Below are 26,415 nucleotides of genomic sequence, written 5' to 3'. Positions count from 1 at the left end.
ACTTAAAAAAAAAATCTAATAGCACATCATGATCAAAAGCAGCTTGTGAAAGAAAGTTTATTTGGCTACAGTCCCAGAGGAGATGTGATAATGGAGAGGACAGCACAGCAGCAGACTGCCAGAGCAGGAAGCTGGCTCGTCTCCATTTGTTAGCACAGCAGAAGTCAGAGCTACCTGAAAGTCGCAAGGCTACAAACTCTCAAAGGCCCATGCTCCACTTCCTAAAGGATCCATAACCGCCCCCAAACAGAACTATCAAAAAGGAGCCAAGTGTTAAAATCTATGAGCCTATGAAGGGGTAGGGGAGGGAGGCTCGAGGGTGCATCCACTTTCAAAGCACACAGCTGAGGACTGCCAGTCACAGGTCCTGGGTGTGCTGATGAGATAAACGAGAGACGGAGACTGACAGGCAATGATAGAAATGTAAGTCAGAGAAGGGAGCCCCAGAACCAAGGCATGCAGGCAGTGGTCAAAGCAGAAAGAAAAAGATGTTTTTATTTTCTAGTAGCAACCGATTTTAGCTCAAAAGGCCCATTTAGCACTTCTGACTCCCAGAACTTAAACTATAAATTGCACATGAGGCTGGAGAGATGGCCCGGTGGTTAAGAGCTTAAGATCGATGGCGCCCCTTCTAGAAGATCCAGGTTCTAGCACCGCATGGCCTCTCTCTCAACTGTTTGTTTACACCACGTTCCTGGAGATCTGATGCCCTCTTATGGCTTCCATGGGTACTGCATGCATGTGGTGCATAGACATCCTTCAGGCAAAAACACCCACATACATAAAAGAAAATACCTTAAAAATTGTACATGAGCCGGGCATGGTGGCGCACACCTTTAATCCCAGCACTCGGGAGGCAGAGGCAGGTGGATTTCTGAGTTCGAGGCCAGCCTGGTCTACAAAGTGAGTTCCAGGACAGCCAGGGCTACCCAGAGAAACCCTGCCTCGAAAAGAAAAAAAAAAAAAAATTGTACGTGATTAATTTGTGGGGTTTGTTCGTTTGTTTGTTTTTTTGTTTTGTTTTGTTTTTTGTTTTTGTTTTTGTTTTTTCCGAGACAGGGTTTCTCTGTATAGTCCTGGCTGTCCTGGAACTCACTTTGTAGACCAGGCTGGCCTCGAACTCAGAAATCCGCCTGCCTCTGCCTCCGACGGAGTGCCATATATTTCAGAATGGTGCCAAGGTCCTGTGCATCTGAAGCTGACAAGGATTCTGAGTTTCTGATCCTCCATCGCCACCTCCATAGTACAAGGTTACAGTAGAGGTTTGAGCATCCACACTGGGTTTATGCAGCGCTGGAGGATCACACCCTGCATCCCCTACAGGTCACCCGACAACGTACCAACCGCACAACGTTTCCAGCCCAAATTACTATTCTAATCTGACAAAAGTTTATAGAAAAACAATAGGAAATGAATTCCAATTTTGGTAGCTAAAAGTGCTACAGTACCCAGAACAGTGCAGGGCGTTCACATGGGGTTAGGCACTTAGAGGCAAATAATATAAGGCGTCAGACTGCCTTGAACATGTCATTGGAGAAGCCGAGTGTGAATAAGTATGCAGAAGAAACTGGGGAGTGTGGTAAAGAAAGCCTGGGTCGAAATGGAGTCATTGGGTACTAAAGTCTGCGTATACTGCTGCCTACGCCCATGTCCACTCCCTTCACTGGTATGAATATAACATATGTATATTATGAAGTTGGAGGGGGTAAGGGTGGGAGGACTTAAAGGGGGGAACTGGGGTGGATATGATCACAGTACATTTTATAAAGCTCTCAAAGAATCAGTTAAAATATTTAAAAACAACATTTAACAGAAATAAGAAAGAAAACCAAAACTCAATCCGCACCTGCCGCACACCCTCTGCTCTGGTCTCTAGCACCAGCCTGGGTTTGGCTGGCTTCTCGTTGGTAGATGCTGTGCCTGCTGCCTCCTCCAAAGGGAGATTTAGCCAAGACCAAAACACAAGTGACAGGCAGGATGGGGAAGCATTTACACCTAAGACACCATGAAGTCTTGGTTTAAAGACAGCATCTGCAACGCTACAAAATGGTAATGCTACAAAATGGCAACACTACAAAATGGCTCTCTACCGGGAAATCTCAGCTCACGTCTCAGACTGTGGCCAGAGAGCCACAGCAGTGTGCCCATTAGCCACCTGTGAAAATGGAGAAAGTGAGAAGTAAAACAAATTAGAACCAGAGAATGCAAGCCTGGCCATGTTGGGATTAGGAGCCCTGTCATTAGAATCTGTCTCTGCTTCTCCAGAATTCGTCACCTTGAAGACCCATCAGGGTGAGTGTACCGGTCTCATCTACACTCCTCGAGCTGGCAAGGCAGCTCAGGAGGACCTGCCTCTGGAGCTCTTCCCACCAATGTTCAAAGTCTTTGCCAGCAGACAAATTAACAACCTAAGGACAATAGTATGTGTAGAGACACTATCTTGTGTATTGTATGGACACATCACCTGTCAATTAAAAAAACCTATGGCCTACAGGGAAGGGGAGACTAGAAGGTGGGACATCCGGGAGGCAGAAAGGATTCTGAGAGAGAGCCAAGCCAGGGAGATTCTCCTGGGAAGATGTGACCAGTTGGATGCATGGTACCTGAACACAGGTAACCAGCCACGTGGAAGAATGTAGATTAAAATGAATGGGTTAATTTAAATTATGACCTAATCAGAGAAGAGCCTAGCTATATGGCCAAGGATTTGTAAATATATTTTGTGTCTGAGTCTTACTTATTTCTGGGGGCATGGGGCTGGGAGGATGAACAGAAACTAAATTTGTACAGGTATCATCTCAGCCTTTCTCCTTCTTCCCTGTGGGGTCCATGATGAAGACCCCTGTCTTAGTCACAGTTCTATTGCTGTGAAGAGATGCCATGACCAAGGCAACTCTGTTTGTTTGTTTGTTTGTTTTTTGTTTTTCAAGACAGGGTTTCTCGGTGTAGCCCTGGCTGTCCTGGAACTCACTCTGTAGACCAGGCTGGCCTCAAACTCAGAAATCCACCTGCCTCTGCCTCCCAAGTGCTGGGATTAAAGGCGTGCGCCACCAGTGCCTGGCCAAGGCAACTCTTATAAAAGAACACATTTAATTGGGTGCTTGCTTACAGTTTCAGAGGCTTACTCCAATATCCTCATTGGAGGTTGTGGGGAGCATGGCATTGTAGCTGTAGCTGAGAACTACATCCTGATATGAAGGCAGAGAGAGAGAGAGAGAGAGAGAGAGAGAGAGAGAGAGAGAGAGAGAGAGAGCGCCTGAGCTTTCTTTGAAACCTCAAAGCCTATCCCCAGTGACACACTTCCTCCAACAAGGCCACATCTCCTGACTAAGCATTCAAATATCCGAGCCTTTGAGGGTCGCTCTTATTCAAACCACCATCCATCACTCCTAACATAGAAACTTCTCAGGCTGTAATGTGTCGATTGCCTGGAAGGTTTGCCAAGGAGGCAGGAACTTTAAGTGCTCAATGTGTCTTGCTCCCCAGCTTCTAGGATGTGTGGGCTGGGAATGAAGATGGTGGCTGCTCACGAGAGATCATTTGTCGGAAGCAAACAGGAAAGCAGTCCGCAAAGGTATTGGCTGATTTTGCCTCCAACCTAGGGAAGGACATCTGTACATGAAAACCTCCACTAGACAGATGACAGTCCCTCTCTTGGTCTCAATATCTGAATGCACCTAAGAATTTTATCTTAACAGTCCACTTGTCATCTTTGTCTTTATCTTCTTAAGAGAGTGCCTAAAGCCATTAACCTCCCTTTATCTTTATAATCAGACGTCGATAAAGCAATTTTGAAGAGTAAACATAAATGTACTCTGTAAATTAGAATTAGAATTTGTCAGTTAAACATTAATAAATTGTTTTTAAAATATCTATCAGGGGCTGGTGTTTGTCCCCACTGTACCTGAGCACTCGGTACGCACACACACAGAAAGCTAGCTGCTCTGGATGGGTCAGCATCTTCACTGTTAAGGTTGTTTGAAACTTTTGAATGTAAAGATCTCATATTCAAGGAAAACCATGTCATGGACAGAAGCTCTTCTTTTGAATGGCTTGAGGAAACTTCGGGGTTGTTCTCAAAAGACCCACATATGCCCCACCTCTAACTTTACTGCTAATCTCTGTATGATTTTAGTTCTTACTGAGAAATTTTCATTCCTTGGGTCAAGGGTTTCTCTATGGACAACGTGGTGAGTGGAAAAACAAGGAAGAGAACCCAGTGGTCAGGAGAAGAGCTAACCTGTACTGTTTCTGTCTTATTTATGAAGCTGCATATGGTGCACAGTGCCACACCCTCAGTTAAATGTGAAGGAAATCGATGCTTGTAGACATAGAGGAATAACAAAGTTTGGGCCAAAGATTTTACCTGTAAGTATTGTTAGGATACGTTTCCTATAAAAAAAAAACCCAAATATAAGACTTTATTCATAAATACCCTAATAACTGTATCTTTGAGTGTGGAAGAAGCCTACTAAATCTAAAGATCAAAAAGAATTGGGGGGGAGGGTGCACTGGTGAGATGGCTCAGTGGTTAAGAGCACTGACTGTTCTTCCAGAGGTCCTGAGTTCAATTCCCAGCAACCACATGGTAGCTTACAACCATCTGTAATGAGATCTGATGCCCTCTTCTGGTGTGTCTGAAAAGAGTGACATTGTACTCATATATATATAAAATCTTAAGCCTTCTGCTCTGGGAAGGAGCAGGGCCAGAGAGAGAAGAAAAACAAGCAAACAAACAAATAAGTAACTAAGTAAATAATTCCAGCATACAAATGTATGTTGGAAATTAAAAAAAGAAGAAGAAAAAAATGGGGGACTGGAGCAGAGGCTTAGGGGTTAAGAGGCCCCTGGTGCTTTTGCAGAGGGCTTGAGTTCAGTTTTCAGCACCTATGTGGGCAGCTCATACCTCCTCTAATGCTGGTTCCAGGAGGTTTGATGCCATCCTCTAATGACTGAGGGTATTCCATAAAATATGGCATGTATGTATACCTTTTAAAAAATCCATGGAAATCCTGGAAAGCCACTAAATATGACATTTATGTTCAGATGGGGTGTAGGTGACTTGAAAGCAAGGCCAATACCCAGTCTTTGATGAGATAGTGAGAGCTATCCTTGTAAAACTACCCTAGTTAAAATGGATATTATTTTTTTTAAAAAACCCAAAAAACAAAATAAGAAGGTCTGGAGAGTTGGCTCAGTGGGTAAAGCACTTGGCACACAAAGGAACTGAGTTTGCATTTCCAGAAGTCACATAAATGCAGATATGGTGTATGTTCATGTAATTCCAGGGCTGTTAGAGTGAGACAGAGGGAGACAGGCACATCCCTTGTTGCTCACAGCCAGATGATCTGAGGTACCCGATGGCAAAACACAAGAGGTTTTGTCTGAGACAAGGTAGAAGGCAAGAATCAACCCCTGAGGTTGTCCTCTGACCTTCCACGAGCACGCTGTGGTACGAGTATATCCACACCCATATACGCACATTATACAGAGAAAAATTAAATAAAAAATTTAAAAAGCTGCTAGCGAGAATTTGGGGGTAACCAAGTCCTTTTACACCGTTTTTGGGGTGTAAAGTTGTACAGCTGTCATGCAGAACAGAATAAAGTTCCTCAGAAATGTAAAAATTGACTCCAGGTTTAGCAACCCAGTTTGGGGGATATACCCAACAGAACACGCAAGGAGATCCCTGCATGCTCGTGCTTACTGCTGCATTATTCACAGCAGAGGGTTAACAAGATATCCATCAACACATAAAGGAGAGTGTGCTGTATATCAACAATAAGGCATTCAAAGTAACTCTTTTTTTTTTTTTTTTTTTTGGTTTTTCGAGACAGGGTTTCTCGTATAGCCCTGGCTGTCCTGGAACTCACTCTGTAGTCCAGGCTGGCCTCAAACTCAGAAATCCACCTGCCTCTGCCTCCTGAGTGCTGGGATTAAAGGCGTGTGCCACCATGCCCGGCTCTCATTTATATTTACAAACTCTTGTCATTTGTAGAAAATGGGTGTTTCACTTAACATGTTAAGGGAAAGAAGTCAGATACAGAAAATCAAATGCCGCGTGTTCTTGGCCCTCTGTAGATGCTAAGAAGTCAGTCTAATGTGAAAGGATGCTGCTGGATGGGAGGCATTGCAGAGAATGAGGGAGGCTGGCTAATGGTTACCCAAACACAGTAACACAGAAGCAGTAAACCCCAGCATTCCACAGGCCAGCGTGTTGATTATAAGTATGACAACCTAGTCTGTATTTTACTAATAAATAAGAGAAGAGCTCAAATAATTCCAAACAGAAGAAAATACAAGTAGAAGGAACTCTGCTATACCATGATTGAAACTCCATATTATACATTATATGTACGTGAAATTATCATGTACGGAAAGGAAAAACAAAACACCAATGCCATTGTTGATCTGAAACTAGCCGTATATTTTAATAAGTCAAAAGGATCTAGGTAAGGAATGTAAGCCTGATAAAGAGAATTCTCATGTCTAAAAATCATTTGGCTTGTGTTCTGACTTTAGCACATAAATCCATACCCATGATTATACAATTTCTGAAAAAAGCCAAGATTGGTTACATTAGCTTCTTCTTATTACTCTGGGAGGTGTTCCTATCCCAGACACAAAAGGAGACAAATTATTTAAGTAGTATTAGACATCATAGTGAATGGTTTAGTGTTAGTGGCCCAGGAATAAATAGGTGCGGTGGTTGGGGGTGTCTTGCCAATACCAGCAGGATTGACGGTAGTTCCTGTGGGCGTCTTGCCAATGCCTGCAGGATTGACGGTAGTTACTGTGGGTGTTTTAGACTCATTTGCATCCAATTTTACATTAGTTCCTGTGGGTGTCTGGCCAATGCCTGCAGGATTGAAGGTAGTTCCTGTGGGTGTTTTAGACTCATTTGCATCCCAGTTTTTGTTATCAATAAATCGGATCACTGGTGCAGTGAAACTAGGGATGACTCTTGTTACAGTGTATATGGGAGGTTCTGAGGGTAGTTTGTCTTCTGATAGAGTTCGGTGAATGCAGCATGATACTTTGTTCTTACACAGATATATGTATCGTTCCTCTTCTTGACATCGGACTCTGCAGTGCCCTAAACTATTCTTCCAGCATTTTGGTATGGGTCTCCTCCAGGCAGCTGCAGAGAATAAAAAGTAAATAAAAAATTTAATTCTAGCATAGACATAGCTACTATTCAATCAAAACTGAACCTCTGCCCTCTAGGCTAACACCAATGCAAATCCTAAGACGCTGAGACAAGAAAATATAAACCATTAAAATTGTGAGATGTTTTTAATTTTCAGTGGTGAGGGTCCAACCCAGGAATTTGAACTCTCTCTCTCTCAGATTTATTTATTATTATAAATAAGTACACTGTTGCTGTCTTCAGACACACCAGAAGAGGGCATCAGATCTCATTATGGGTTGTGAGCCACTATGTGGTTGCTGGGATTTGAACTCAGCACATTTGGAAGAACAGTTAGTACTCTTACCCACTGAGCCATCTCGCCAGCCCAAAACTGTGATATGTTATGTGCCCTCAAAACAGTGCAGTGGAAGCACATGCCAGAGAGAGAGAGAGAGAGAGAGAGAGAGAGAGAGAGAGAGAGAGAGAGAGAGAGAGAGAGAGAGAGAGAGAGAGAGAGAGATCACATTTGGTGCTGTTATGTAAACCTAGCCTCTTTTTATTTGTTGTTTTGTTTTTTTGAGACAGGGTTCACCCTGTGTAGCCCTAACCATCCTAGAACTCGCTCTGTTGACCAGGTTGGCCTCGAATTCAGAGATTTGCCTGCCTCTGCCTCTTTGAGTGCTAGGATCAAAGGTGTGCACCACCTAGACTCTTAAGAAGTATGGAAGAGAGAAGGAAAGATCTACAGGGGGCCAGAACTGTTTCAGAAAAGAAGCAGTGCCTCTTGGTCTATGTAGAAGTTGCTGAGTGTATGTAAGAGGCTTCAGGCACGGTTGGTATCAGGGTCTCAAGTATGATGTGCAAAGCCCAGAGGACACAAGGTAGAAAAGGATGTGAGATAGTTGGGTCAAACCCCCAAGTACCTTTACAAATTCAGTGTTTTTAGTTTATTCAGAACATGATGAGAATTTAATGGCTTAACTGTGTTCCAGATTAGTCAGTCCCAGGAGCCTTGTTGAGGGGTGGGAAATAGTGGGATTTCACACTATTGGTCAACCAGTAATAGTGTATTGTTACATTGTTACAAACTAAAGCTCTTCCCGGGCAACCTATTAGGGCTGTAACTGAAATGTTGCTGCAGACAGGTGGTTTGGCTACAAGGTAAAGGAAACAACACATGGAGAAATCCAAGAGAACTGTTGGATTTCTGAACTGTGAAGATAGATGGAATTGAGATGAAAAAAATAACAGGGGCCAAGAATTTGCTTCGGGGCACATAACATGATAAACCCAGGGTATCAAGAAGGTAGTGACAGCTCAGAAGAAAGGTCACAAGTGAGATGTGAATGTCAGAATCAATGCTTGTAGACAATAGTTAAAGTTAAAGCTATGGAATAATAGGAGAGAAAAAGAGAGATGATCAGGGTCTGCTAAGTTTCAGTATTCAGAGACCAGATAGAGGCTAGGGCTGTAATCCAGTTCGTCAAATGCTTACCAAATCAACCAATCCTCACTATCATGTACAACTGAGCCCGTGACGAACATCTGAAATTCTAGCATTCTGGATGTGGGAAAGGACAATCAGAAATTCAAGGTCATTCTTGGCTATGTATCTATTTAGAGACATTTTATAAATCCAAGCCAATTCATTTATGGAAATGGAAAAAATATTTATAAGCAAACTGCCACACCTTCAAATTTAGTGAGTCTTTTCTTAGTACATGAAGGCTCTTAAAAAATCAATAGGCAGGGGCTAGAGAGATGGTTCAGCAGTTAAGAGCACTGATTGCTCTTCCAGAGGTCCTGAGTTCCATTCCCAGCAACCACATGGTAGCTCACAACCATCTGTAATGGGATCTGATTCCCTCTTCTGGTGTGTCTAAAGACAGTGACAGATATTAGTTAAACAAACAAACAAACAAATCTTTAAAAAAAACAATAGGCAGGTGTTTCAAAACTCTAGTGGGACGACATATATTAAGACTCATAACCACAGCACCTGAACTCAAACCCTAGGAGACATCATTTCACTTAGCAGATTGTAGTCTTGGAAGATTAAAATGGAAGCATGAGGTGAGTGAGGGACTGGGAAGATAACATAGAATTGGTGATGAAGAAAGCAGCCTCTGATAGCTCTCTCTCTCTCTCTCTCTCTCTCTCTCTCTCTCTCTCTCTCTCAAAAGCATACATTTGTTTATTCGTTCTCCTTGAAGAATTGTTGGTGACAAAGAGTCATTTTCCAGCCTCAGTGAAGCCTCAACGTCTACCTGCCAATTAAATATAATGAATACCATTAAATATAATGGGCATGGTGGCTCATGCCTGCCATCTCAAGATGTGGGAGGCAGACAAAGGAAGACTGCAAGTTTGAAGCCAGCCTAGTTAACGTGTGAGGTCTTATCTTAAAAACGAAGTCCCTAAGGCATGCTCCTACATTTGCAGAATGATCCACACGGTTCATTTACAGCTTAATTCATAGACTTTGTCTATAAGGAACAAGCATGTAAATAGATTCATATATACTAGTACATCATGGAAACTAGCAGCGCCTATTTGGCCCTGAGGGGGAAGACTGAACCAGGGCTTTTAGGTTGGAATTCCTCTTCCTTAGACTAGTTGTGTTGATTTTTTTTTTATACACAAACCAATGACAACCATTCCTCAATAAAAACAGAAAACCAAAAGTACCAGTGTTTTAAACAGGGGGACAAGTGCTTCGCATTGACCTGAAACCAGAGGCTCGTCATCAGCCACGTGTCTTCCCACCACATCTTTATCCTTATATTGACCACAAACTTAGTGTCTCTTGCACAAGACAGCTCTGCAGAACTTGCAGCCTGGACCTCTTTACTGCATCTAAGACCAGGGGAGGCTCCCTCTCAGGACTAAGTAGAGCTTAGGGTGAAGAGAAGACTTAGGTCAGTAGTCAGTAGGACACAGCCATAAAGTAGCTACGGGAGAAGAGTAGGGAGGTCAAACTGACACCGAGTGGTTGTCCAGAAAGATCTCCAGCGCAGCTCAGAGTGTGGGGGAGAGTCTTGCCTTCTGGAGACTCATCTCAGCGGACTCCCCAGATATTTGGATGCTTGTGACAGAAGAATATCAGAGAGCAGGGGCAGGGGCTGCCAGACGAAGATCCCGTTCTCCTTCCAACTGATCCAAGTTGAAATGATGCTTCTCACCACCACCAAGGATGGCATGGTGGGGGTGAGGGGGTAGGCTCTGTTCAACAACTCACCCAAACTCCACCATTCCCATTTTAGAAGGTCCCATTACCTTTGTTCCCCTGAGTTAGCAACGAATAGACAATGAAGGCCAGTGTTGGGAAAATCATGGCTTCAGAGAGAGAATGATCTATGTCCGGAGGAAGTCAGAATGCTTTATCCAGCAGGTGATCCAGGTCTTTAGCTTTATTGGTGTCATGATGAATGGGAGAAGTGAGCCTGCTGTGCCCTCTGGCCTGTCAGGCCAACCATTTGCATGACTCAGTCATGCCCATCACAAGAGATCATTAAAGGAGAAGAAAGCTTTAGGAAACACCGTGTAACCCTGGATGGGTTGATGGGAAGAGCTCCCACGAGGAAGTTTCCCCGAAACCCAGTGGGGTCACTTTCTTCTCTGTCCATGTGCAGTGCCCTGTACACATCTAACAAGAGTCAATGGTATGGGAGGTTGCCTCTATGGCAGACCAGTGGATCATAGTATGTAGCAAAGTGTTTGTCCTTTCTCTGGCTGTCAGCCCCAGTATGATTCCCTGTGAAAGAAGGGAGATGCAAAAAAGCAAACAAACAAACAAACAAACAAGCAAACGCACAAACCTTTTATGCCCCGACTCAATGCATAATTAAATAGAAGGGATCAGGAGTCGAAAGTCAAAATAGAAAAGCAGATTTACTATGATTGTCTTTTTCCCATTCCACGTTCCCATTAACTCTACTTGTTCAAAGAACTAAGTAAGAAACAGTATATTGGGAAAGGTGAAATATTTTTTCATTATTTTATATTTTTTGATTTATTTTATTTTATTTTTGCTTTCTTGAGCCAGGGTCCCTCTACATATCCCTGGCTGTCTTGGAACTCACTATGTAGTCCAGGCTGGCCTTGAACTCACAGAGATCTGTCTGCCTGTGGAACAAAAGGCTTGCACCACCCTGTCTGGCTCTTTTTGCTTGCTTGTTTGTTTTATTTACAAACCAAGATCCAAAATTTTATCTTAGGAAATTAAGAAGGAGGAGGAGGAGGAGGAGGAAGGGGAGAGGGAGGAGGAGGAAGAGGAGAAGGAGGAAGAAGAGGAGGAGGAGAAGACGAAGACGAAGGAGGAGGAGGAGGAGGAAGAGGAGGAGAAGAAGAAGAAGAAGAAGAAGAAGAAGAAGAAGAAGAAGAAGAAGAAGAAGAAGAAGAAGAAGAAGAAGAAGAAGAAGAAAAGAGAAAAATATGTCTAGGATAAGTAAAAGAAATGAAATCCCAAGAATTAAATATCACAGCACTGACAATGGGGGATTCATAGCGATGAGCCGATGGAGGCAAGTTCATGCAGTACACGAAACTGTAGCTGTGCCCACAGTGCAGATGATCACAATATGGACTGGAAGGGAGGTCGTAACTACCAACCCCATTGGCAATAAGAGGACAGTAACTGAATGTAATATTATACCCACAATGTTTATTGATAGATGAGATGAACCAAGACCTTGAAAGACATGCAAACAACCTGACAGTGAAAGTTTACCCAAACAATCCTGTACCTGACTCAAAAAACTAAATTAACAGTTTTCAATCTTCTCTTGAAGAAAGAGTCAAGCCTAAATGGTTTCCTTTGAGCAGATACGCCTCAGATCTGAATAGGCAGTTTTCCGAAGAAGACATATGAATGTCTGATAAATATAAAGGGGCGTTCAGCTCATTAACATTGGACTGAATGTAAAATAAAACCACAAGGTGCTACCCCAGGAGAATGCAACTTACTAAGAAGTTCACTGCAGGGACTGGAGAGATAGCTCAACAGTTAAGAGCACTGGCTGCTTGCTCTTCTAGAGGACCCAGGTTCGATTCCCAGAGCCCACAAAATGGTTGAAAACCATCTGTAACTCCAGACTCAGGGACCTGATGCTATCTTCTGGCCTCTGCAGGCACTGAATACAGATGGTACACAGACATGCATGAAAGCAAAACACTGTACCCATAAAAATAAATAAATCAGAAGAAAAGTACTAGAGATAGCAAATCCATCAGATATGAATATCTAAATGTAGGGTCCAAAATGGGAAAGGTAACATGAAGTTTCTAGAATATCACTCTCCACAGCGGTTACAAAGGAAATAAACAGTCCAGAGGTTACAGTGCACTTCATTCTACTATAAAAGCCTTAAGTCAGTGGTTCTCAACTTTCCTAATGCAGCAACCCTTTAAAACAATCGTTTTAATACAGTTTCCTCGTGTTGCTGCTACTTCATAACTGTAATTTTGCTACTGTTAGAAATCATAATGCTTTAAAATTTTACAGTGTCCATCTTTCTCAAATATGGACACGAGCTGTGTCCATATGTGTGCAGCTGTGTCTTCCATGACTGTATTATAACACATCTATTTGACAATCTGATGCCTACGTAAAATGCTACATCCTCTGTAGAGCAAACAGGTAGAATATGAAATGCAGACTTAATGGATGGACTGAATGTCAGAGTTTTAGTGTTAAAAAACATAAAACTGCAACATCAGAGCATTGAACGTTCTGTATGACACAGAGAACCAAATGCTTTGGGAAGTTATTTTAGGGAAACATATTCAAAACCATAAAGTAGGAAAACCAGTATTTGTGAGCATTAAAATTCCTGAACATTTTATGTAAGTTGTCATGAGCAATACACATTTTAATTTTATAAATTTTATAGTAATTTATTAAGTATATATTTATATATAATTTATAGTTATAAATTATATAATATATTGTATAATAATTATATATTATATAATTATAAATATATAATTATATAAATTTATCAATTATAATAATTTATATTAATTTTATAAATTTAAAAGCATATTAAAATTCCTGAACATTTTATGTAAGTTGTCACGAGCAATGCACATTTAAAATTTTAAAGCATATTTTTTCTCATCATAATTGATGATTTATGATTCTTTTTTATATCAGTCCATATTTCATAAATATTCATTATTGCATCTTGACATCAAATGTACATCTTATATTATATAAGTGTTTACTGTTTTTGAGATGGTTATATCATGCATTCTCAGAGAAATAGAAATCTAAACAAATCTGAGTATTTTAGAGTGTATCTGTTAATAAAGTTAAACTTTATTTTTCTTCAGTAAAAATAAATAAATAAATAAATAAATAAATAAATAAATAAATAAAGTAAGTATCTATGTTTCCTAATGGTCTTAAGTGACCCCTATGAAAGAGTCATTCAACCCCAAAAAGGTCTTGACCCAAAGATTGAGAGCTACAGCCCTCCATGGTGACAGAAGAGTTCAAAGGGACTCAAGAGAGACGTATAACATTTAACCAAACGAAGAAGACACATGGACAAGGGACGCCACAGAGTCGGTGACTTCTGTAAAAGAGTCAAACAGGAGCCTTGGCAATGAAGGCCTGATAAGGAGACCAGAGAACACGGCTGCAGGCATCGCCAACTGATCAGCTCAAAGAGAAGAAAAATTATCCATATGTGAGGACAGGTTTTTAAAAAAAGTTCCAATCACACAAAAGAAAAAAATTAAAGATAAAGAAAGATAAGTCACTACAGCTGGAATCTCCATAGCTCTACGTTGGAATGCTTAGTCTCTAGCTGAAAGTCCTAAGCTGAGAGTTTGTGGGACCTTAGAAGGTTCCAGAGGGCGCAGTTCACGACTAGAGGGAAGCGTCTGGTTAGCTTGGCCTCTAATTCCAGGCTCACACTTAGAGCTCTGCTTCCTCTCCTGTTATGGACTGAAATGTTCTAGAACCATGAGTTAAAATCAGTCTTCTCTCCTTTAACTTGTTTTTGTCAGGAACTTTGGTCACAAAGATTTGATTATTACAAGTCTCTGTGTGCCTAAGGCAGAGCAATCAGCTCTATAAAACAGACCCAAAGGAAAGAAAGATAAGCTACAATCAAAAAGCAGCGAGCGACTCCCATACTCCACTCTCACCAGTGGACACATTAACTAACAGACCAACGCAGAGGCATGAGGAGTGAGGGGCGCTGGGGACCAGACATACAGACGGACGAATGAAAAAGCACAGAACTACCCAGTACATACAGAGTAGATCCTTTTAACTCCCGTGGAACTTCCTCTAGACCATGCCATACATTAAGTTACAAAACAGACACTGTTAAGTGTATTAAAATGATATTCTCTATATTTTCTTATCACAGCTAGACAAAACCACAAGTCAATAATAAAAAATTAGGAGTTATGCCATAAAGGGAGTTGTTTTGTTTTGTTTGGTTTTTTGTTTGTTTGTTTGTTTGTTTTTGAGACAAGGTTTCTCTGTGTAGCCCTGGCTGACCTGGAACTTACTTTGTAGACAAGGCTGGCCTCGAACTCAGAAATCCACCTGCCTCTGCCTCCCAAGTGCTGTGATTAAAGGTGTGCGCCATCACCGCCCAGCGAAGGGAGTTTTTTAAAAGATTTTTTTCACTCTGTAACCCTGGTTGATCTGGAACCTACTATGTAGACCAGGCTGATCTCAAACTCACGTAGGTCAGCCCACCTCTGCCTCCGCAGAACTGAGATTAAAGATGGAGCATACACCTTTGAGTGAACTTAAAGGAAAACTAACGGCGGAGAGAAATGTCTTCAAACTATGTATACACTAAAGAACTTATGTCCAAGAGAAAAGGGCTTGGAAATTAAGCAACTAAAAAGAGCCCCTGTAGAAAACGGGCATAAAACAATTACAGACATTTAGCAGAGGAAGCTATGGATGGCTAGAAATACTTGGAAGCTATGTAACAGCATTGGCCTTTAAAGAAGTACAGCTTAAGACCAGGAAGCAACCTGGCATTGTAGGATTAAACAGTGAGAAACGACAGCTGGGTGTGGGAGCACACATCCATAAACACTGCATTGGGGAGAAAGACCGAGGGGAAGTGAGGTTACATGGTTAGTTGTGGGCCCCCCAAGCTACTACAGTGACATGCTGCCTAAAAAATCAAGGGGTGGGAGACAATACTTACATCCTGGAAAATACTACGTAAGTGTTTTGTACTGTGTCACTCAGCCATAAAAGGAAGAAACCACGAATTGGAATAGCAACCTCAGGAGGCTGCCCGCCAGGATTCCACGCATCCAGCATCCTCAAAACCACTGACTGGTGGAGATGAAAACCCAGTTGGTTTCTAGACATGGTGAGGACTGACTGGAAAGGATCATAGTGACTGTGTGTCCCCAGGAAAGTTGGTTGCCCTCTCTGAGCTTCAGTTTTCAATTCCATAGGATGGTCATTATCACCCCAGCCCTACGTTCTGGCTGATTGTATTTCACCTTACAAACTTCCGTGCCATGTCATTGATGGCCTGATGTTTCACTTCTTTTCCCAGAGACAACACACTATTTTATTGGCCTGATCAACATTATCTAAAACAGTACCAGGTCTAGCCTCTGGTGAAAGGACTAGGCATGCCCTGCTGTGCCTGCTGCAAGTCACACTGCCAGTGACACCAGCACACACCAGGTGCATGCCATTCAGCCCAGAGAAGTTTCAGATGGAGAGAATGAAGTCAGGTTTGAAATATCACTTAAGAGTAACCCCAGCCCCATATCCCAGTCAGAACAAACCCCATATGGCTGTGTGTGGTCTGATGCAAGTGGTGGCTCTGCCATTTCTGGGATTTCAGCCAAATTTATTTCTCCTCACTTACTCTATTGTAGGACACTCTCCTCCTTGCACTTCTTAAACTCTCCTGCCGTGGGGCTCAGCCTTCGATGTTCTTTCTGCCTGGAAGACTCTGGATTCTCAGAAGGATCAAGTTAAGTTCTCAGGACATTCAGGTCACATTTAATGTCCTGTCACTTCCTCATAGATTCCTTTCTCAACTCCTCTGCCTAAAGTGTTCATACATGCCACACACACACACACATGCACACACACCCCAACAGCATAACCACACACATACACAACACCATGATGACACACATACCATACTTACACCACATTCACACATACACCACATACATACAGCATGACCACACACACACACACACACGCACACTAACACACACAGGTCACATACACTCGACATATACACTATGACTACACACAAACACATCCTCCCAAAGTGCACACTCAAACACACACAAGCACACATGCATACAGACCATGATTAATTATACACGCATACACCATGACCACATATACACAGCACCATGATGACACACACACCACACATATGCCACATACATACAACATGGTTACACACATACACCAGACACACTAACACCATGATTACATGCAAATACTCCCTCACACCTGCCCCCACATACCATGATCACACACCACATTCTTACCATGACCACACATATCACAATATAGCACATATACACATATAATACATATAGCAATATACACATACACCACACACATACCATGACTACACACACATCAGACACCTATACACCACACACTAACACCAGGACAACACAAAAATACCCACCCCATATCTGCTCACACGCACTCACGCATGCAATCACCTTGCTTGTTTCTTTCCTTCTTGCCCTTTGACCCTGCAGAATTCTCTTCCACACTCTGGGCCCACATTTTCCTAGCTAAGGAACGTCAGCTCCTCCGTGGTCTGAGGGGTAGGCTCGAAGGTCATACACTGTTTAATCCTCATCTTCCTCCTCTTATGTTCTAGTTATTTGCATACAGACAGGCTCTTACATAGTAGGCCAAACCTCCCCTGAACTCACTTCACAATTGAAGATGACCTTGAACTTCTGATCCTCCTGCTTTCACCAACCTCCCCAGTGATGGAATGGAGTGGAAGGTTTGGTTCCTGCCAAGCCAACTCTGCCAGCTGTGCTCCATCTGCTGAGCCAACCTGCCTGTTCAGCCAATGTTTTCAAAAGGAGTACTCTTATTTATTGTTTGACAAGTTCACATACATGTCAACGGTGTATCTTGATCCTATCCACTCCAACTCCCCTTTCCACCCACCCCCTGTACCTCAACATTATTTTCCCCTTCTGTTTTCTCTCCTTTATCATTGCTAACCCTGTGAGTCCAGTCAGTGCTGGCGTTAGAATGCTGCCCAAGCTTATCCAGTGTTTGCGGGGCCTGTGCTACATGCTCTGGGCACACAGGCACAGCAGCCTGTTTGCACCTGCAGGGCTCTCAGGCTCACAGTCGTCCTTGAGGCCATCAGTGTGTGAGAAAATGAGCTAGAAAAACTGCATCCTGACCGTGGTGAGCATGGAGCAGAACCAGGCTGGAAGGAGGGACAGGAAGACTCCTTGGGGGCTAGATCTGCACTGTCCACAAAGCAGCAGGCTTACTGTCCTCTTGCCAAAGGACTTCTAGAGCTGACCCAAACCCTGGGACGAGCTGCTCTTAGCACTGACCAGCAGAGGGCCCTTGGCCTTCCTCGGATTTATTGCCCATGACTAGGCTCTACCTTAGTCATTAAAACCAAAATCAGTAGGAGTTTCCCCAGCACATTCAGTATGCTGCAGACTCGCTCCTGCACCCTCTCGGGACACAATAAGCTCTGGTTCCTGACCTTAGCTATCCTTGTGGTCCTGGTTCAGACATCCCCAGGTAACCAAAATGGTGGTGAGATGGGGAGAGGGAGAGCGGTAGACTACCCACTGAATCTTCAGGATGGGGCCCATGGTGTCGGGAGGAATAGCCCGCAGGAACAGCCGAGAGAAAACCTTACTATGCTTGTGTCTTTGAGACCAGGGATGTTGCTTGGTGGTAGAGTTGTTTGGGGAACGTGTGTGAGGCTCTGGGTATGATCTCCAGTACTGGGATGGAAGGAAAAGAGAGTGGAAGGAGGGAGGGAAGAAAAAGAAAAGGGAGAGAGAAGCCGAGGAGGGGGAGAACGAAGGGAGTGAGAAAGAGAGGGAGGAAAGCAAGAAGGAATAGAGGGGGAGAGGAGGAAGGAAGAGAGGAGGGGAGGAAAGGAAGAGAGAACTGAAGAGGGTATAAGGGTGGAGAGAATAGACGGGGAGGTAGGCAGCAATAGGAGGAAGGAGAAGAGAAGAGAAGAGAAGAGAAGAGAAGAGAAGAGAAGAGAAGAGAAGAGAAGAGAAGAGAAGAGAAGAGAAGAGAAGAGAAGAGAGGGAGGCAGAGACAGGGATGTGCTGTCCTGTAGGCACACTGATGCTTCTCACTGGGGTGCGGGGGAGGGAGGAATGGAGAATGCAAGCAGAGCAAGCAAATTTTTGTCCCCTGGCAACAATGCCTCTGCTCCCAATATATCCAGTCTGATTCCCAAGCTCCCACTTCAGTCCCCTCCACTAGTCCCATCCCTTACGGTAACCAATGCATTTGCTTCACCTCCCCCTTGAAGCAAGCAGAGGAGGCATCTTGCTTTTTGGATGTGTGTTGGAAAATGCCTGGGCAGAAATTGGAGATCTACAGGTTCATCCTAGGCTGCAGACATGGACCTGTTGTTAGGGCAGAAGATTGTGTGTGGCAGCCAGAGATCGACATCAGATGGCTTCTGCTCACTTTCCACACAATAATAGCTATTACTTTTATTAATAACTATTATAGGATAATGTTTGTGGCTGTTCTGGAATTTACTATGTAGACCAGGCTGCCTTTGTATTCAGAGATCCACCTGCCTTCCAAGTTCTGGGATTAAAGATGTGTGCTACCATGCCTGGAACCACCTTATTTTCGAGACAGCGCTAATTCTATGCCTGGAACACACAGAATGGCTCTGCTGGTTGGCCAGTGAGCTCCAGGGACCTACCTGTTTGTACTCCCCCAGTAATGGGCTACAGATGTGTGGTGCTGTGCCCAACTTTTATGTGGGTGCTAGCTGCCCAAACCTCCATCCTCATGCTTACAAAGTGAGTGTGTCCCCTGCTGAGGGGACTCCCCAGCCCAAGTTCCTGGCTTTGTTATTGGATCTCTGATTGTTCTAGAGAGTAGGGGGAGGGGAGGAAGAAAAGGTCTACTCTTGGTTACCATGGATTGTAAACCGCCTTAAACTCTGGAGAAGACAGGGCAGAGGAGACTGTTGCAGTTAGGACATTTCAGAGAATGCCAGCACACCATCTGCAGAATCCTAACATGGGGAAAGGAAGTCAGCCTGAGATTGATTTTTTCCAGTTTTAGTGTCTTGGGAGAGAGAACTCAGATTTCCTTCCTAGGAGAGGATTTGGGGAGAGACAAGAAGAGGGAATTTATAATTTACATTGGGGTCTCAATGTCTCCCTGAACCCACCTTTCTCCCGGGTCTGCGGACATTCTCAGGATGTGCAAGTGTGTCTTCTTCACACAGTTCCTCTCTGTTCACTGTGATAGAGGGATGGTTCAGAACCTGCTTTTATGGCTTGGGGAAATGCAGGCGCATATGCAGGGCCAATGAGAAGAAGAAAGAGAGATGCGGAGAGAGAACTTTTTGCTGTCTCAGAGAAACAAACTCAAGACTCTCCCACATCCCAGTGACGAAAGACCGGGAGAAGGATGGTATGTATCTGTTTCAGACTTCTGGTTTCTGAGCTTTGGTTGTCATCATGACAAGTCGGGGACACATACAGTACCCTATGCTAGAGTTTCTGAGGGTTCATTAATCAATGTCCATTGCAAAGGGGTCTTGACATGAGTCATCAAGTGTCCTACTTTTCATAAGGATCATGCACTTAGGTTAACAGTCTTCAAACTCACGTAGAAGTGAGAAAGGTACAGAGGAAATCTGGACGAATCCATAGGGTGTGGCTAGCTTCTTTACCAACCACAGCCTCCACTTGTCCCTGAAATGGGAATTTCAGGCTGGACCACTGTAATTCAAGATATCTTTAAAGCTTCATTCTTCAGATCACCATGAACAGATACTGCTTTCTCAGGCAAAGCAGGGAGGGAGGTGGTGGAAATCAGCCTACTGATCAGCCACAATCCTAAAGTGTACAGGACACACTTCTTGGTCCTCACTGCCTACCCTATGCATGCATAACCTCCAACAACCTTCAACCCAATGACTTCAACCCAAGTTGGCTTCCAGGGCACCTACTCACCACCACCACCCCAACCCCCCTCCGCTGTCTTAGCTACGTCTCCCAATGCTGTGAAGAAATGCCCCTAACAAACGCTACATAATAAGGGATGTAACTTCCAGTCGGAGGGATTCCTTCTGCCCACAGCAGGCACCTGCAGCATCAGGAGCCCGAGGCAGCTGTATCCACAGCCAGGAAGCAGAGAAGGCTGACTGGCTGCATGTTCAGCTCTCCGTTTAGAAATGCAGTCTGGGACCCGCTTCCCAGCCCCCAGGCAGGGTTGGTCTTGGCAGTTCCGTTGACTTTCCCTCACTGGCATGCCTCAAGTCCAGTGTCTTCAGTGATTCTAGATCTTGTCAGGATTTCATCCATATTAACGGTCACAGCTCCCCCTACTCTTCTGGTTGGGTAACCATCCTTCCGCCCATCCTTCCGCCCATCCTTCCGCCCATCCTTCCGCCCATGGCACAAAAGCTCCTAAAGGTGATTCCAAACCCCAGTCCTCCAGAATGTGAGGTTTGGGGAGAGGTTCTTTAAGAAGGTAACAGAAGTTAAATGAGACTGTTAGGGTGGGGTCCTAGTGTTGTATGACTAGTGTTCTTATGAGAGGAGACTTGGAAGTAATCATTTGCCATCAATTATAACACACAGAGTCATGTTGAGATCCGAGAAGCCTCGAGGCATTGGCAAGCCAAGGAGAGAGGCCTGCGGAGAACCAATCTTCCTTTGGACTTCGTCCCCAGAATTCTGAGAAATTAAACTTCTGTTGTTCAACTCACCCAGTCTGTGGTACTTTCTAATGGACATGAATGCAAACATACTGTGACACCTGTACCCTAAATGTTGTCCTGAACTCCAACTCTGAAAGTTTTCGTTATCACTTTAAAGCTTTCAAAAGTGGGGTTGCGGCGATGGCTCCGTTGGTACCGTGCTTGCCGTGCAAGCTTGAGGAGCCGAATTCGAACCTTGGGACTCACTTGGAAAAGCCGGGTGATTTCAATCCCAGGGTTGGAGAGCAGAGGTGGGAGGCCCCCAGTCAGCCTAGCCTGCTTGTTGAGTTCCAGGCTACTGAGTGACTTAGACGCCAGAAAGAATTAGAAGGTGGTTGGCACCTAACCAACAGCAACTCTTCTTGTTTGCCTCCTGTTGCTACAAGAAACACCACGACTAAAAGCAACTTGTAACGAAAGAGTATTTGATTTGAGGTTTATAGCACACCACTAGGGGAAGCAGGAACTCGAGGCAGGGACCTGGAAGCGGGAAGTGGAAAAGAAACCGTGAAGGAAACACTTGCTTCCACTCTCTTTCAGTCACTCAGGTCTTGAGTTTAACTGTGCCACTCCTTGCTACTGTCTAAATCTGAATACAACTCCTCACAAAACCACCTTACTGTCCCATTCCCAAACAGACGGAAAGAAAGGCGAGCTAATCAGGGCCGAGGAGAGGGTGCAGTGGATGAAGTCCTTGCTGTTTAAGCATGAAGTCCTGACTTCAGATCCCCAACATTATGTAAAGTCTGAGTGTGGTGGTACATGTCTGTCACCCAACACTGGCAAGGTGGGGGTAGGTGGCTTCCCAGGGATGGCTGGTCAGCCAGTCTCACTGAAACAACAAGCTGCAGATTCAAGGAGAGCCCTGGTCTCAGAAAATCAGGTGGGTGATGGTAGAAGGTGAGGGGCTACTTACAGGAACACAGGCCATGCAAAGGCAGCTGCATCACCAACATGGGTAAAAGTTCACAAAAGCTGCAACTCCGGAGCTCTCTGTGTTACCAGAGAGGGCTCTCGGGCCAGGTTCATTTTCTCCACTGACTGAAGAATAAAAAGGCAGAAAATGAATAATGGTCATAGAAAGCTAACAAGTCTTAATAAAAGCAAAAGGACACATGTACATGAATGTATATACACACACGCACACACACATGCATAAGTACAGACACTTCCCAAGTGAAGAGCAGATTCATCAGCTGAGCTCTGTGTCTCCCTGGAGAGCTGTGGATCCTGGTGTTTCTGGTGGCCTGAGATGGGTCCTCTTCACCCTATTTTCCATCAGTCAGCTTGGACGAAGGAGAGTAGGAGGGTTAGTTGATTGACAGGCAGGTCCAAGGCCTGCCTGGGATGTGTCTGGGCAAGTCAGCTGGAAGGGGGCCCACGTGTGAAGAGATGTCAAGGAACTCTGCCAAATATTTATCCTGGGTGAAGAAGAAACTGGAAGTGTGTCATGTTGTATATTTTTGGTGATTTTCTTACCTGTCTGCCCATCAGGATACTATTCCTCCTTCTTCCTGACTCACAAAAAGATTGACAAGTCAGAGTGTGTCTTCAGCCTCCTTACTGTTTATATAACCCGTGTGGGGTGGGGGTAGAGGTGTGTGTTGTGAATCTGATACATTTCAGGGACTTCTTGAGACTTGTGAGTTGTTTGCTACCTGAGTCTTAAGCCTTCCTTTGAAAGTTCTCAAGGAGCTTCTTCCAAGGATGCTTCAATTTGGCAGAAAATTGCTAGGCAGTCATGAAACAAAGCATGTACCCTGACACTTCATTGGGTAATTCCAGGGCATAGGTGGAAATGTTACCAGATGTACACAGTTTAGTGAGAAGAGACTTAGTTGCTTGGTCAACGAGAATGCTGCAGGAAGTCGAAGCTACTTGCTGACTCACTCTTGCTTCATCTCCTTTTTGATTGGTTTGCTCTATCAGCACCCACCCTTCCACCAGCACCCCTTCAGCAGCTATTGCAGTCAGCAAATCCGATTCCCCAAGCTGTAAGACTTCCCTAAAAAATGGAGAAAATATCTAGAAGCCCTGCAGATCTGCTGCAGCTCCCATTCCAGTGAACGAACATGTCCTTCCAGACCCCAGACTCCTAGAAAGAATGCCAGAGCTGGAAGCTGGAGAAGTGGAGGTGACAGCTGTGGTGGACAGGGATATCCGTGAGTGAATGACGAAAGCTTTAGGAAGCAATAGTGCTGAGGAATCTGGAGACACAAAAATCCAGTCAACTTGTTCAACCAAGTGAGCAAAACAATGCAAAACAGCTTAAGAGAGCAAGGAGTAGAATTGACAGGTGAGCTATTCCTCAGTGACACAAAAGCTCTGGACAACATGAAAGTTCTGTCTTCCGAACATACCTAAAATATCTCCAAAAACATGCATTTTTATCATCTAAAAAACAGATGGGAAGCTGTGTGGTTGGAATAAGGATAGCCTCTAAGGTTCATCCGTTCTATAGTTGGTCACTAGTTGGTGGAACTGTTTGGGAAGGATTATAAGGTGTGGCCTTGGTAAAGGAGCGATGTTACTTGAGTTTCAAAAGCCCTTGCCATTCCCAATGTGCTCTTTGCCTCCTACTTGTGGACCAAAATGTAAGGTCTCAACTACTGTGCCAGCATCATGCCTGCCTGCCTGAGTCCATGCTCTCCACCACGATAGTCTGAAACCGCAAGTCCCCGATAAAGTCTTTATACTATAAATTGCCTTGGGCATGGTGTCTTTAAAGCAATAGAACAGTGATTGAGAGAAATGTCATTAAATATTAAGGCTTAAACCTCTGGTCTTGACAATTATGCATGGAACCATCTTTTCAAACTATCATTTAGATCCTCTATAGTGTAACAATTTGGTTTGGTTTGGTTTGGTTTTCTTACCATGTAGCTCTGGCTAGTCTGGAGCTCACGGTGTAAACCAGTCCTTGAACTCATAGAGATCCACTTGCTTCAGCCTCCCAAGAGCTTGGATTAAACTCATTTGCCATCCACCCATCTCTTTAACAGCTTTAAGAGTGTGAGAACTGAAATTTGGTGAGGTTGGGAAAGCCACACCTATGTTAAAGATTCTACAAGGCTAACTGACTAATTAGAATGGCAATTGTGGAGAGTTGGAATGTTGCAAGGCCAGAGGAAAATTCTCTTGAGCCACTTTTAGCCTCCTTGATAGCTGTTCACTGCCTATCATCCTCTGGCTGGCAGATACGACTTTAGGCTACACTTACAGACCAGTAGTTTACACCACCCAATGCTGAGTTAGCATCTGAGACCAACAGAAGGGTTTTCTCTTAGCTGTGTCTGCCTCACTCCCAGCCTCCCACTGACATACTTGAAAAGTCCCTTGATTTATGAATTTCTCTTGTTCCAGGCCAAAAAAAAAAACAAAAAACAACAAAAAAAAATCTTCATGAGAAACAGAAGAGATGGTTCCATGGGTAAAAGCACTCTGCAAGTGAGAGGACTTCAGTTCCAATCTGCACACCTATGTAAAAAGTAAGGGGTGGCCTCATACACACCTGTACACAGCTCTGGGGAGAACAGAGACAGGAAGGTGGCTGCCAACTTAGCTCCAGTGAGAAAACCTCTCTCAAGGGAATAAATTGGAGGGTGAAAAAGCAGGTAGCCTGACACCCCTCTTTGGCCTCTGTGTGCACACACATGAGGATGAGAACATGCATACAACACACACACACACACACACACACACACACACACACACACACACACGGCTTCATGAAAGGATTACCATTCTGGAACATGGTAACTTGACTCTGGGCCATAATCCCTCATATTAGGTTCCTGAAGTGTTAATGACCTAAACCTTCATGTTTCTTACATGAGATGAGCTGAGGAACTCCTGACTCAGCATAAGGATAAGAACCCACAACTGACAAGAAAGTGAACATACGAAAGAAAACATCCACTGTCTTCACTTGGCCTTGGAACCATAAAGAATGCATCAACTGATAAAACTTTCCCCCCTAAAACTTGTGCCCCATAAAGCCCCAAGCCTCCTGCACCCAGGCACACAGTCTCTACTCCATCAGAGAGACTGGTGTGGTGTCCTTCCTTGTTCAGACTAAAGGACAGTTCTGCTCCTGTAGAGGTTTAAACATGTAATCTCAAATACAGGATCTAACAAGGTTTTTGTAACATTGATGGCACACATATTGAATTTTTGGGAGTATGAAAATGTGTGAGGAAAATTGCTTGGCTGAAAATAAAAGGAAATGAAATTCTAGTCAAGTTTCTCTTGAGGATCACAACTGATAGAATGGGTTCATATCAAAAGGAAATTTATTGTTTAGCTTTCCTGGTAGGGGCTAGATAGTCTAACCATGGCTGTCTCACAGTGAAGGGGTCCCTAGAATCTGGTAGCTGCTCAGCCCACAAGGATGGATAGCACAGAAGTCCCAACATGGACCCAAAGGCCTGCAGGATTCCTGGAGAGTCTATGTTGGAAGCCTGAAGAAGCTGATTTAATATCAGCAAAGGAATGCAGCAGCGGCAGCCACAGAGTTGATGAGCTTGCCAGTGAGAGAAAAGGGAAGTAGGCAAAAGCCGCATTTCCTTCTTCTGTCTCCCTTTTATCTGGGTTGTCACCGGAAGGCGCTGCCCATATTTATGGTGGGTCATCCCACTTCAAATAAAATGATCAAGAAAGTTCCTCACAGGAGTGCCCAAAACCTTACCTTTTACTTGATTTCAGATCCAACTCTAGGATGAGCCTTCACAGGCACACATCAAAGCTGGTGTCTTAAAAATGAATTTATTGCGCATTGGTCAATTTACAAATTCTTATCATTCATATTATGATCAATTACTATGATTTATCGAACCAGAGGGTCTTTCCTCTTTCCAAAGTGGGCATTGACAGCTTGCTGGTAGAGAGAGGGAAGTCTTAGAAGCCCCTGAAAACTTGGTGTAGAACACATGAAAAAAAAAAAAAGAAATTTTTAGCAAGAGAGGACATGGGCTTCGCAGGACAGGGATTCTCAGCAGGATGTACCCATGCATCGTCCCATTGGACAGGTCACTTCTCCCAAACCCTGCAAAAGAAGGCAGTCTGACATGTCCTGAGCACATGCCTCGAAACAGAAGCAGAAGACTAAGACCCCGGCCTAGACCGTAGGCTGAGGATGCATTTCTCGGCTCTACCCTGACACAGCCCCAGTCACCTCCATGGCTCAGGTAAACTGAATGACTTAGCATGCCTAGATCATACACTGCAACAAAGCTGAAGATCTCATCTGCCCAAGTTTTAAAAGCTGTTGTCTTGGTCACATTGCACATCATTGCTAGTCCCCCAGTTCCCCTGGGACACTCAGGATGGTGACTCTAA

General features: G+C 44.0%; 2 protein-coding genes across 2 annotated transcripts; one reads left to right on the top strand and one right to left on the bottom strand.

Moving 5' to 3' along the window:
• Positions 1-6,641: 6,641 nt before the first annotated feature.
• Positions 6,642-10,466, bottom strand: Defb125 (defensin beta 125). The gene is made up of 2 exons (XM_021157104.2): positions 10,409-10,466; positions 6,642-7,141 (listed from the first exon to the last, which is right to left on the bottom strand). Exons 1-2 carry the CDS (start codon positions 10,464-10,466, stop codon positions 6,642-6,644), a joined length of 558 nt encoding a protein of 185 aa, XP_021012763.1.
• A 7,337-nt stretch (positions 10,467-17,803) lies between these two features.
• Defb115 (defensin beta 115) lies at positions 17,804-23,248 on the top strand. Its single transcript, XM_085828133.1, has 3 exons — positions 17,804-17,897; positions 19,620-19,784; positions 23,163-23,248. Exons 1-3 carry the CDS (start codon positions 17,804-17,806, stop codon positions 23,246-23,248), a joined length of 345 nt encoding a protein of 114 aa, XP_085684259.1.
• Positions 23,249-26,415: the final 3,167 nt, after the last annotated feature.

This window comes from Mus caroli, unplaced genomic scaffold (assembly GCF_978045245.1).
Source record: "Mus caroli unplaced genomic scaffold, Mus_caroli_1 scaffold_2, whole genome shotgun sequence".
NCBI classification, from domain to species: domain Eukaryota; kingdom Metazoa; phylum Chordata; class Mammalia; order Rodentia; family Muridae; genus Mus; species Mus caroli.
This window is presented reverse-complemented; position numbering and strand designations above follow the sequence as displayed.